Source organism: Delphinus delphis, chromosome 9, assembly GCF_949987515.2.
Source record: "Delphinus delphis chromosome 9, mDelDel1.2, whole genome shotgun sequence".
Taxonomy (NCBI): Eukaryota; Metazoa; Chordata; class Mammalia; order Artiodactyla; family Delphinidae; genus Delphinus; species Delphinus delphis.
Genome location: NC_082691.1, coordinates 96,131,027 through 96,145,516, shown reverse-complemented (window position 1 = coordinate 96,145,516; position 14,490 = coordinate 96,131,027). Strand labels below are relative to the sequence as shown.

The 14,490-nt window shown below is 39.5% G+C and overlaps 1 protein-coding gene across 1 annotated transcript; it reads right to left on the bottom strand.

Moving 5' to 3' along the window:
- Positions 1-8,589: 8,589 nt before the first annotated feature.
- Positions 8,590-9,519, bottom strand: LOC132430569 (olfactory receptor 2A1/2A42). The gene is given in 3 exon segments (XM_060019813.1): positions 8,590-9,144; positions 9,146-9,354; positions 9,357-9,519. Coding segments are annotated over 3 exon segments (927 nt in total).
- Positions 9,520-14,490: the final 4,971 nt, after the last annotated feature.

Here is a 14,490-nt window from a genome sequence, read left to right as displayed (position 1 = left end):
GGGAGCTCAGGGAAAAATGCATACCTTCCAGGAACTTACAGAATCATGTTCTAGAAATGTTATTGGGTCCACTAAAACAAAATCCCTGGGAATATAGATTGTTTTATTAGATTTTGTTAAATTAGATTTTTAGTAGTTAAAAATGGCTCAAACGTCTAACATTCAAAAGTTTTCATTCACATTCTCTTTCCCCTGCTTGTCCCAAGAGGTAGATTTACCACAATGTTGGTGAAGCTTAAGCTTCAGAGCCCCTACCAAGGGCCCCTTCCAAGGCCAGAACTAATTTTAGAGTCATGAATTCACATTCTTTTTCTTAAAGAAGCTGCCCAAAGTTTTATAAGCTTCAGCCTAGTTATGCTGTTGCTTGTCATCACCATCCCAGTTTCCAGCTTCTCTCTTCGGTTTCTTATGTATCCCTCCAGAATTATTTTATGTACATATGAGCACATACAGATATAGATTATCCACACCTCCTTCCATTATACTTGCTTTTCTCAGTGTAACTCAGAAACTTTCTATGTAAGATATAGAAGAACATCCATATTGGTTTTTTTTTTTTTTTTTTTTTTTTTTTTTTTTTGCAGTACGCGAGCCTCTCACTGCTGTGGACTCTCCCACCGCGGAGCACAGGCTCCGGACACGCAGGCCCAGCGGCCATGGCTCACGGGCCCAGCCGCTCCGCGGCATGTGGGATCTTCCCAGTCCGGGGCACGAACCCGTGTCCCCTGCATCGGCAGGCGGACTCTCAACCACTGCGCCACCAGGGAAGCCCCATATTGTTTTTTGTTTGTTTGTTGCTAACTTCATGACATTCTATTGCACAGAGGTACTGCTCTTTACTCAATCAGCCCCCACTGGTGGAACTTAGTGTGTATTTTTCTTACTTGGTATTGTTTTTGCCATTTTCTTGTCTCCTGGAGGGTTTCAGAGACTTAGATGGTAGCTAAAAATCTTCGGTGGCCACTGGTTTCAGAAGAGGTAAGGATTAAAATAGGTGAAATTGTCATGGGGAGTGCCAGCCTTGTTAGGTATTTAGGACTGTAACTCTTATCAAAACAGGTCCCCTAGTACCTACTATTCACAACCTAGCATGAATATGTGCATCTGCATGCTTATTTATGATTGTGAAACAAAGGATGGTTTTGCTAAAGAAATTCTGAGTATCTGAAGACAAGAGGAAGAGATCATTGTAAGCCTAGGGTGCCTCTGAAGTCACACTGGGTAGGCGTTGACTTCCCAAAAGGACAAATAGCCCATGAGGTCAGTAATACTCTATCAGTAACATTGCTGCAGCCCACAGAAGGATTCCCATTGCACACACAATAACAATTTGTTCTGCTAGATCTGATGGAGAAAGGTCGAATAACCCAGGCATGGAGCGCTGGATGTCTGCTGCACACCGGAAGATTCAATCACTTACTATCTTGACCCTTGACCGACATCAGCCACTACTTCCTTTCTGCTCTTCCAGTTCAATACAAACAACATGGGAATATCATTTTGGATAACTGGAAATCCAGCCTTTTTACCCTCTGGTGGAGGTAAAAGTTAAAGTATCAGCTGTCCAATCTCCCATTACATCCTACTTTCTGGGAAGAAACGATCACATCCCTGTCTAACAGGTTACCCCAAATCTAACCCTTTGCCCAGTTATGACTTTTGTTCAGACAATCTGTCTTCCTTAGAACTGAACTGTAGTGGGTTTTAGTTAAAGAGAGCACGTTTCAAATCCTCTATCTGTTTTATAAGGAGTCAGGTAAAGTATACATAGAGAAAGTAGGGGAGGAGTAAAGAAAGAAGGTGAGAGAAGAGAAATGATGAATCTCTATGCTGTAGTACTAGAAATAATGTTCAGTACTTTTCAGCTTAAAAATTGTTGACATGTATATTACCATTTTGAAACTCCCAGCACCCCTTTGGAACAGATAGGGTGGGTGGCATCTTATCATCATTCTATAGATGGGGAAGCAAAACAAAGCAAAAAGACTGACTAGGACATACCTGAACTCAGGTCCCTGGGATCCCCTCCCATCTAGAGATTTGATGATCAGGGCTGACACTGGCTGGGTCCCTCAGGAAGTGGTCTGGGGAGTGTTAGCCATTCAGAATAGCTCTGCTGTCGTGGGGCCTAGAGGATTTGTCTTGAAGCTTTATTTGGATTGTATTTCACATAAAATTGAACACAAATCCATCGTACGTATCAGTGGGAGTGCTGCTGCTGAGGGCCTGGGAGGGGGCTCAAGTCTCTCTATTCCACCCCTTAGTACCACCAGTTCTCTCGAGTTTCACTGTTGTCCTGAAGAGCCAGAGAGCTAGGGAACTCAGAGCCTCTGATTACCTGTGGCAGAGACTGCTAGATGTTTAACAAAACTGTTTCCTATTATTCCTGGGAAGTAACATATATAGGCCACATATCCCAGATTTCCTTGTGGTTTTGTATGACCATGTGACCGAGTTTTAGCCAATGAGATGTGAGCAGAAGAGCCAATCCCTTTTAGGCCGGGCCCACTAAAGCCTCCATGCTTTTCCTCCTTCCAACACACATGACAACCTTGGGAACCACATGGACATGGTGACAGATCCACAAGGTGTGAGGACCCTGTGTCTCTGAATCACCAGTTGATGGCTAATTGCTTACTGGTTGGGAACTCCTTCCCTGAACAAGAAAAAAAAATTGTATTATGTTGAAAAAAAATACCTTGGTACAATTTAAAACAGTCTAACAAAATCCTCAATGATATTAATCTTTGCTTATTTTGTCCTGGGTTCAACTGTAGTGTGTGAGCAAATGTGTGCTGATATGTATTTAAGAGCCAGAAAGTCAAGAGGAGATCAGAATAAGGTAAAGCCTAAATGAACTTTTTCTCTTCCTTTTTTAAATGGCAATACTGACCCTTTACTTTAAAATTTTCTAAAAATGCAGTATTATTTTTTGTAGTACACTTTCCATTTTGAGAGTCATCTTTTTAAGCCTTTAATGTTTATCATTTTGAATATTTTCCTGTACCTTAATATATGTCTGCACACACATACAAACACATGCACACACACACATAGGCTTTTCTCTATAGCAATGAGAAAGTACTATATCAATATGACTTTTTTCCTCACTTACTAGAATCTTCCAAGCATTACATAGATAAAACTTGTTTATTATAATAGCTGCATAATATTCCAGAATACAGATTTATAATGTTTTATTTAACAACCCCACTATTGAAGGATATTAGGTTATTTGTGAGATTTTGCTATTGCAAATGTTTCAATTTAAAATAAAATAAAATACATATTTTTTACATATATATGTGAATATTTCTATAGGATGTGTTCCCAGAATTGGAATTGCTGCATCAAAGGTATGCACATTTTAATTTCGGAAGAGATATTCCCAAATAACCATGAAATCAATTTATATTTCCACCAAGACTGTGAGGAAATTCCTATTTGCCCACATGCTCAGCCATGCTAGAAAGTATCAATCTTTTTATTTTTGTCCACTTGAGGGGCAAAAAATGGTATCTCATGCTTTAAAATTAATTTCTCTAATTATTAGAGAGTCTATACATCTCTCATCATGTTCATTTGTGGCTTTTACTTGTTCTCCTGTGCGGGGTTCATTTGTCTCTACTGTATCTAGGAATTTTTCCTCCGTTAAAAAACTGGTTTTTGTATTACTATTTTTTTCATTACACATCCATTGAAACTCTGTTAGCTCTATTTTTATCTTTTTCTTAAAATGGATTTTCAGAATATTCAGGATGATTTTTTTTAGTCTTCCTTAACTGTAGACAGAAAAAGATTCCAAAAGTCCTGGCTACAGAGAGGAAGTATGCTTAGTGATTATGGGTGTGGTCTTTGGTGTCAGGCTGACCTGGATTAGAACCTAGGTTGTGTCATACACTTTCCGGTAACCACAGGAAAGTTCTTATCGTCTCTATGCCTCCATTGCTTCTTTTTAAAAATGACTTCAGTAAAGGTACTAGACTCATAGAATTGTTACGAAGCTTAGACAAGACAATAATGCATGTATCTCACCACAATGCCTGAAACGTACGTGCTCAATAAATATTAGATAGTAAATTATTATTTACAATGTGGGTAACAGAGATACAGAATTGGACGTTTAAGTTTTATTCCAGGTCCTAGAACCTATCCCAGTGAAGTTACTCTTAACAAGCTCCAAGAAGGCTAATAAAACTTAACTTTTCTTAGAGTGGGCATTTCACCTTATGTTTCAGCCAGCCTTATGGAATTCCTATTTCCTGGAGCACTAAAATATTCAATTCATTTATTAATTCAGCCGTTACTCTTGTGTTCCTACCATGTTTAAAGACCAAGATATTCAATTATTTTAAGAATCCATTTCATTTTCTCTGCCTTAAACTTATTCTATATTTCTTTGGAAAAAGTGAAAATCCAAATTCCAGTGAAATGTGAGGAAACCAGCAGACAGAAAATTAAGAAAGAACCTTAAAGATTGTCTAGTTCGACTTCTTATTTTATAGATGAGGAAACTGTAGACCAGAGGAATAAAACAACTTTTCTAAGGTCATATAGTGATTTAGTGGGGGAATTGGGACAGGAACCCAGATATCCCGAATCTAAGCCAGCACTCTGTTGACTGAATCGCTGTGCTCAAGGATGCACCTCTCCTTTTGGCCCAACATGATTTCAAAAATTAGAAACAAACAAAGAGAAGCACAGGTTAAAAAAAGATCAAAATGAGTCAAAGCTCTTCAAAGTTTGTCAAGAAAGCAGGAAGTATAAGACACTTCCCCACTGGTTGGGAAAACATAGCTACATTTTCACCCAGGGGGAGAGCATTCCAATTCTCCTTTCATTTGTTTTTGCCCCCTCGCAACAACCCATATTTAACAATGATACTCTACATTCACAGTAAATGGTAAACAACAGTCCTTCAGGTCTGTGGTTGGCAATCCCTTGTCCACATGCCAAAGATGCTACAGGTGCCACTATCAGGCAGCAAATGAACCTGCTGCCACACATGGATTCCCGTTCCTATCATTTCTGGGAGCTTCTACGCATAACTGTCTCCACCCTCTTGCCAGGTTTTTAGTTTTTTATAAATTTATTTATTTATTTTTGGCTGTGTTTGGTCTTTGTTGCTGCACACGGGCTTTCTCTAGTTGTGGCAAGCAGGGGCTACTCTTCATTGCGGTGCGCAGGCTTCTCTTGTTGTGGAGCACGGGCTCTAGGCACGCGGGCTTCAGTAGTTGTAGCCCATGGGCTCAGTAGTTGTGGCGCATGGGCTTAGTTCCTCTGCGGCATGTGGGATCTTCCAAGATCCCAATGCAGGACTCTTTCTTGCATTGTTTTCAGTTTCACTCTCCTGCTAGTTGAGAGGCTCTTCCTCCATCCCTGACCCTTGGAGTCACAGTCCTTTCTTGCTACCTCCCTCTCATTTTCACGCCAGTATAAAGTGAAACTGCTTTCTTCAGCAAATTTAAGTACTATTTCTATATGGAGCTCAAGGCCTATCTTTGGCTGGACATTGAAAGTTTTTTCTTCTCTCCTCTTCCTTCTTCTGAAACATCACAATCGTTTTGATTTTTATATATTGGTTGTGTCTTGGTAATTAGATTGCCTTTGTTTGATCCCAGACTAGGTACTTATTACCTGTGAGACTTTGGTTAAGTTACTTAATCTCTTTGTGCTTCTGTTTTCTCATAGGGCTGTTACAAAGATTTGAAAAGCTAATACTTATAAGATGCTTAGAAGAGTGCCCCACCATAGTGAGTACTCAGTAAATATGTGTGCACACATGCACATGCATGTGTATGAACACGTGAGTGATATATGTGAAAACAGAGATGTCCTAGTTCTGGGTCTTAACACCATGCTCAGGTCTATACCTAACCTCTAATTTCAATGAGAACAGCCTCCGTTCCCACCCTCTCTGTGCTGCTCCAAAACTCTGAACATCTTTAGCGACCATGCCCACCGGACTCACTGACCAGGACCAGAAGCCTTCAGTAAGTAATATCTGACTCTCCCAGCCTCATTGTGGCACATATTAGACTGAGAAGGAACCCACACTCTCCTAACATATCTTATGATGCGATAGGTTAGCCTTATTCTTAATTTAATAACATTGATAGTGATGTACTACATTGTCCTGTTAAGTAGGAAAGGCTTGGGAGTCAGATTGTTGGGGTATGAGTCTCACATTTGCCATCTGCTTAATATTTGCATCTATAAAATGGGATGATAATGAGAAATGGATTTGTTATGATGATGAAATGTGGTGATCTCTGTAAACTAGCTGTCAATGTGCAATGGGTGGCACAGAGTAATTAATAGTACTATTAATTATTATTATTATTAACACCCCTTTTTCCATTCAGCTGCCTCTGCTTAGGGTTTTCCATTCATACCCAGCGACTGAAAGTCGGGCTGTAGCACTTGCTAGCTCCTCCTAAGTGAAGAGTGTAGAGAATCATAGATATTTTTCTTGAGAAGATGAAAAGAGTTTGGAAACAAGTGGCCATCAAAAGCCCAGGGCAGACTGGACAGTGGATTTTGTTGGGTAATTCCCTGGGATGCCATCTGAACGTGTGTGGACTGACTCTCTGATCTCAGAAATTGTAAGACAGATGATAGGATTTAATCAACAAAATCAATTTCCCCTAAGCCTAAGTAGGCATTTAGGTACATTTACTATTTGTAAGAGGATTTACAATTGAGAGGAAACATCCGAATGTGGGGGGTAAAAATGGACAAAGTTATTAATGGATTCTGGGTCTCTACCTGTAGCTACAGTACCGTAAAGAATTGTTATTGATGTGGCTCCATCAGTAATGCCTGCCATTCCACTATCACTGCACACACCTGACGAAGTCAGAGGCAGAGTGTCTATTCTAACCTTCTTGGCCCCTCAGTAGTGGATGGAATAAATTTTTACCTCTAGATAGTCTTAATGCACCAAGCAGTTAAATGAAAAAATAAATATGTTTGATAGAATTAAATATAACGAATGCAGCAAAACTTAAATACTTTATGGGGAGGAAAAGAGAATGCTTTACAGAGTGTCTTGGATCATTTAGTCTCAGACATAAAGAAAGTGGTGAGCTTAGGTGGTATTCAGTACCCAAGGCTCCAAGTAGACTACTGAGGGCGGTGATTCAAATGTCACTCCAGGCAGGAATGTTCAGTGGAGAAAGGACAGCCTCTTCAATAAGTGGTGCTGGGAAAACTGGACAGCTACATGTAAAAGTATGAGATTAGATCACTCCCTAACACCATACACAAAAATAAGCTCAAAATGGATTAAAGACCTAAAGTAAGGCCAGAAACTATCAAACTCTTAGAGAAAAACATAGGCAGAACACTCTATGACATAAATCACAGCAAGATCCTTTTTGACCCACCTCCAAGAGAAATGGAAATAAAAACAAAAATAAACAAATGGGACCTAATGAAACTTCAAAGCTTTTGCACAGCAAAGGAAACCGTAAACAAGACCAAAAGACAACCTCAGAATGGGAGAAAATATTTGCAAATGAAGCAACTGACAAAGGATTAATCTCCAGAACATACAAGCAACTCATGCAGCTCAGTATCAAAGAAAACAAACAACCCAATCCAAAAATGGGCAGAAGACCTAAATAGACATTTCTCCAAAGAAGATATACAGATTGCCAACAAACACATGAAAGGATGCTCAACTTCATTAATCATTAGAGAAATGCAAATCAAAACTACAATGAGATATCATCTCACACCAGTCAGAATGGCCATCATCAAAAAATCTAGAAACAATAAATGCTGGAGAGGGTGTGGAGAAAAGGGAACCCTCTTGCACTGTTGGCAGGAATGTAAATTGATACAGCCACTGTGGAGAACAGTATGGAGGTTCCTTAAAAAACTACAAATAAAACTACCATATGACCCAACAATCCCACTACTGGACATATACCCTGAGAAAACCATAATTCAAAAAGAGTCATGTACCAAAATGTTCATGGCAGCTCTATTTACAATAGCCCAGAGATGGAAACAACCTAAGTGTCCATCATCGGATGAATGGATAAAGAAGATGTGGCACATATATACAATGGAATATTACTCAGCCATAAAAAGAAATGAAATTGAGCTATTTGTAATGAGGTGGATAGACCTAGAGTCTGTCATACAGAGTGAAGTAAGTCAGAAAGAGAAAGACAAATACCATATGCTAACACATATATATGGAATTTAAGAAAAAAAATGTCATGAAGAACCTAGGGGTAAGACAGGAATAAAGACACAGACCTACTAGAAAATGGACTTGAGGATATGGGGAGGGGGAAGGGTAAGCTGGGACAAAGCAAGAGAGAGGCATGGACATATATACACTACCAAATGTAAAATAGATAGCTAGTGGGAAGCAGCCGCATAGCACAGGGAGATCAGCTCGGTGCTTTGTGACCGCCTGGAGGGGTGCAATAGGGAGAGTGGGAGGGAGGGAGATGCAAGAGGCAAGAGATATGGGAACATATGTATAACTGATTCACTTTGTTATAAAGCAGAAACTAACACAGCATTGTAAAGCAATTATACTCCAATAAAGATGTAAAAAAAAAAAAAATGTCACTCCAACTGGAAATGACTTTCCTTGAACAGTGCTCTCTGCAGGGCACCCTTGACCTCTGTGTTCCTCAGGCTATAGATCAGTGGGTTCAGCATAGGTTGAAAAAACTGTAAAACAGGAAAAGGATCTTCTGCCAGGTGGCTGGATTTGGGGGCCGTGTGCATGACGATGGCACTGCCAAAGAAGAGCCCGATCACGCAGAGGTGGGAGCAGCAGGTGGAGAAGGCCTTTCTGCGGCCCTCACCCGACTGCATCCTCAGGATGGCAACCAGGATGCGTGTGGAGGAGACCAGCACCAAGCAGAGGGGCCCAACTAAGACAAACACAGAAGCAACAAAGATGACAACTTGGTTGAGCCAGGTATCAGCACATGCCAGTTTGAGGACAGACAGGATTTCTCAGAAGAAGTGGTTGATTTCATGAAGCCCACAGAAGAGCAGTCTCAGGACGAGGCCCACGTGAACCAGGGCCAGGAGGGAGCCACCTGCCCAGGAAATCACCACCAGGGTGATGCAGATGCTCCAGCTTACAATGACAGAATATTGGGGGGGGGGGGTGGCAGATGGCCACATACTGCTCATAGGACAATACCGCCAGGAGAAGACACTCGGCGTAAGCAAAAGTCAAAAAGAGAAAGGTCTGTGTCATGCAGCCAGCAAAGGAGATGGGCTTGGCTGGACTCGGGAGGTCTCGGAGCATCTGGGGCACCGTGTTGCAGGCATACGCTATGTCAATGATGGCCAGGTGTGAGAGGAAGAAGTACAGTGCAGTCTGGAGTCCAGTGAGATGAGCCCCAGGATGACCCTGTTTTCCAGCAGGGTGAAGGTGTAAGACAGGCAGAAGAGCTCAAAGAGAAGTATCTGAATCCTTGGGCCAAGACAAAATCCCAGGAGAATGAATTCTGTAACCACTGTCTGATTTCCCCCCATTTCACTATGAAAAGGATAAAATGGGATTGCTCAGGACAGAGTTATCAAAAATATCTAGACATTATTTCATAAAAATAGTCATTTTTAAAGGACAAAATTTTAGGGTGATGACTAGTTTTTCATTAAGTTAATCACTTAATCTATCATCCAGTTTTATAGGAAGGGGATTGTGTCACCAATGATAGGTTACCTAGAGTCACTGACACTTGTGATGGGGAGAAAGACTGTCAAATCAAAAGAGGAAATAAAATAACCATGAAATACGGATGATCTTGGAGCTGCACGTGTCAACATCACAATGAGGATTTCTGGGATGCAGAAGTAATCAGTAATGGAAGAACTCCAAATATGGGAATTAGAGTAGTCCTAGAAAAGAGATGTAATTCCAGTTTCTCAAGAGAAATATCAACTGCGTCACTTTCAGCAGCTGAAATCAACCTTTGCTCTCTAAAGCAGCTTACCTGATAACAGGAGGAAGAAAAAGATAAAATGAAACTTTTATGACAATGTGATTGTTTAAGTTGCTAAGAAGGAATCAGTGGATATGCTCCATGTGAGCTCTCATGAGTGGTGAAATCAAACCAACCACTGGGCATTTGGCTATTAACGTACTGACGGGTTCACACTTACTGATTTACCAAATAACTTTATTGAAAAACAATCCTTACAATTTGTAGGAATTGGATTTGGGGGCCTGCCCAGTGTTCATGTATTGTGAATCTAGACTTGTGCGCAGGGGTGTGAGTCTGAAGTCAGGCATTCACACATCGTTTTGAAGGCTGTGGCGAGTGTGGATGCACACTTCAAGACATAGTTCCCTATGTGCTTGCACTTCAAGACATAGTTCCCCATGTGCTACTTGTAACCCTACTACTCTACTCCTATCGAAAGAGAAAGTCTAGGTCATAATCTAACTGGGAAAGGCCATACCTGGAACAACAGTGTGTTGCAGGCCTCGCCATCTGTGTGACGGCTTAACGTTTGCATCATGTTTCATTTGTGAAATTCAGAAAGACAAGAAATGACAATTCATTAAAAAATCAACTCTGCCCTACTTCAGCAACACAAGAATTGATATCTGCTTTACAGATAGCTAATTTCTTTTTGGTAAAGAGAAAATTTAGTGAATTTTTCATTTTACAGATTTACATAGCATTAAATTGGTGGCCCAGTATTTGATGCTTCTGTGAATTGGTGATGTACCAAACAATAGTTGGCTTGTCCTTAAGTCCTGGATAACAGCTGCCTCAAAATACCATGTAGAAATCTAGCATCTTTGCTGGTGCAAACACTTAGTTGCACCTTTGCTGGGCAAAAATAACCTGGGGCTGAGCTACTGAATTTGCGCCTGCTTGCCGCTAAAGAAAAGACTTCTCCAGGGTTAATGTATGGAAGGGTGCTTTTGTTGATAAGATCCTGGTCCAGTTGTCGTTATACCAATGGAGACATTAATGAGATGCTCCCTGAGGACCTTGGAAATAAGAGAAACAATACTGATTTTGGGGAAGCAAAACTTGTAAAATCTACTCATAATGGATGGGAAGAACTGGAGGAGGAAAACAAGAAAACCTGTGTAGACATATAACTGGAAAGTTCTGAGTGCATCCAAAAACTCCACTCAAGGAGCTCTGATGCTATCTCATGGAAGAGGCGGAAGAGGATCTGATCGTGACTCAGGAACCCAAATGTGACAGTTGTGTGAGATACTTGTCTACAGTAAGACTGAGGAATAAAGAAGAGGGTTACCCATGGGGCCAGTGGTTATCAGCACGTCTTCAGCACTGTCCTGGGGAGTGTGGCCTGATGGTATGAGAGTGCTGTCCTCCTGGCAGGTCTATGTCTACAGCTCAGATGGCTTGAGTGATCAGGGATCAATAACCCTCACTGATAAAATCTCCAGTTAACGCCCCCTGCCCCGATTCCATGCTCACCAATCAACTGGGAGGTATTAATTTACCTTCTTATGCAGATATTTTGACAAAGAGGGAATGTGCTGGTAAGCAAAGTTCTTGCCAATCTTTTTATAATAAATAATTCCATTCAGGGTTATTCACGGTTCGTTTTTTGAGTTTGAGTAGTACGATACAGATGAGAAATGAATAAAATTTCCGAAGCTGGATCTACAAAGTGAGGGCCAGGCCCTAGACAGAGATAATCACGTAGAAATACAACCCAAGGAAAGCTTTTCTGAGAAGCTAATTGAAATCCTGAAGGACATCCCCACTAGATTCCTCTCTAGAAGCAACAAACGACTGTTTTTTAAATAAGTATTATCAATAAATTATTATATTACCAAGACACAATAGAATCTACCATACTATGAACTCCTAACATGCGACTAAGGCTTATTTTTTTTCAGGAGTATATAAAATACTCCTGTGCTAGGACAACCTTTTAAATTTATTTGGAAAACATATTAAAATATTTAGGTGTGAAAATGAGTTTGAACCTGCATCTTATAAAATGCTTAATCTCTTTATTCAGTCCTCCTTTATTTCCTTCTGTAACTTCCAAAATGATTAGATAAAGGAAAAAGAAACACTACTTACAAAGTATGAATCTCTTGGAAACCTAAAGGGAGAAAAAAGAGAAAGAAGGTCCTAACAAGTACATTAAGAGTCTTTACAAAAACAGTTGACATATTGACAACTGAATTGTAACCCACTCCTTGTGAACAAGGAACAGGTGTATCTAGTTTTGTAATTTTGGCACTTAGCAAATGTTTACTGAGTGAACAAATGAATGAATGAATACACATAAATGAGTGAATGCCTAAATGTTGAAAGTTTGGACCATTCTTGGACTGGGTGTGTAATTTCTGACTTGCTTAAATCTTGACCATAATCATACCCAATTAAGGACATTCATCCCAAAGCCAAAAAGAACACTGACTGAAGTTTGATAATAACAACTGTAGAATCTCAAAATGTTTAAGTCCTGAACACTTGAAAGACACTTCTATTTTCTTTCTTTGTTCCCTCGTATTTTATTTCATTCTACATGTTATTAAAAGCATCTTACCTGAACTCAAATGGATTGAATTTGCTAAAGGACTAGCAGAAGTGAAAGGAGAGACTAAGAAAGAAATTAAATATATTGTTGTTCCGAATGCAACATTCAAGCATTGTTTGATGCTATAAATGATACATCTTATATGTATGTACAAGTTAGCATTTTAAAAGTTGGCAAATTGTTTTATGACTAATATGTTATCTATGATCTCTGTGGTTTCAAAGTAAATATCTAAGATTGAAATCATTTCTTTATACACGAACAAACATGTCAGCACTAGATGTGGCCTACGTTTCAAAAAGTAAAATTTAAGACCTGATGAACTGACAAACTCTTTTCTAATGTTGTGGGCATGAGTCACATAGCATTCCTAAAAATGAAAGCTATTTTTAAATCCTCAATTCAACTTAAGTACTGCATGTTTTACTTTCCAGTTATAGGAAATATTTGTGACAATTAATGTACTCAATAGAACCCTTCTCTGATTCTTTCCTAGATCAAAATATTTTAACATTTCTCTTGAGTTGTTTTCCTTGACCCATGTGTTAGTTAGAAGGATGTTGTTTAATCTCCAAATATTTGGGGGATTTTCCAGCTCTCTCTCTGTTATTGACTTCTACTTTAATTCCATTATGATCTAAGAACAGACATCGTATGATTTCTATTCTTTTACATTTGTTCAGGTGTGTTTTATGGCCCCAAATGTGCTGTATCTTGGTGAATGTCGCATGTGAGCTTGAGAAGAATGTGTATGTTGCTGTTGGATGAAGTGGTCTATAGGTGTCCGTTATATCCAGTTGATGGATGGTGGTGTTTAGCTATATCCTTATTGATTTTCCTCCTGCTGGATTGTTCGTGTACGATAGTATATGGCACTACAGAGTAGTAATTAAAGAGCAGAAGCTTAAGGACCAGACACACATTTACTACTTGGATGACTGGGTATAGTTCTTCACCCCTTAGCCCTAGTATTAACGTTTTTGAAAGGAGAAAAGTGATAGTACCTATTTCATGAGGTTGTTGTGAAGACTGAGATAATACGTGTTAAATAGTTAAATGATTTAACTGAGACAAAAAACTGAGCACATTCCTGCCACACAGGAATTGTAAGTATTACAATGTAAGTCAACAATGCGATTTTGTGGATAATATACAGTTGAAGGATCAGGAAAGCAGGTTTTGGCTTCCGACCTTTCAATGGTTTTATTGGGAAAGTGCATGATTAGTTGAAGCGATATTAGGGATTAAAAAGAGCACAAAACTGTGACGATTCTATTAAAAACTACAGAGATTATCCTTTAAGTAGCAACTCCTTACCTTTTCTTCACTTCCCTCAACCACACACACACACACACACACACACACACACACACACACACACACACATACATTCATGTACATTCCAGGTTTGGGAAAGTCTAACATTTAAAGTATTTTCTGTGTATCTGACCCTGTTCTCCAAGTTATGGATAATGGATAAGATGTGTATGGGCTTCATAGATTATATATTGTGGTTTTGTTGATGAGACATAAACACAAGGACTGAACTAATGTCATTCTCCCCTGAAATGAAAGATCACTCCATAATACACCCCAGTATAATCTTCCTTGGTTTGCGAAAATGATTCCATATATTTAACTTAAATCTATCACACAGGCTTTTCATATTTTTTTATCTAGCGTCAATGTTCACAAGGTTATTGCTTTCATGCAGCTACTTAACCACTGTGTAGAACAAAGTTAACCAAATTCTACACATACGTACACTATTTGTGAGGAATATGTTCAAAAAGTTAGGATTAACTTTTCCTCAAACTGTCCCCATAGCAGAATAACCATCGGTTCACATTTATAGAGGACTGAATTTCCTTACCTATGCTTAAGAATAGCACTATAAAAGTGAGAGTTAGGAGTTTGGGAGTAACGTATACACACTACTATATATAAAATAGATAATGA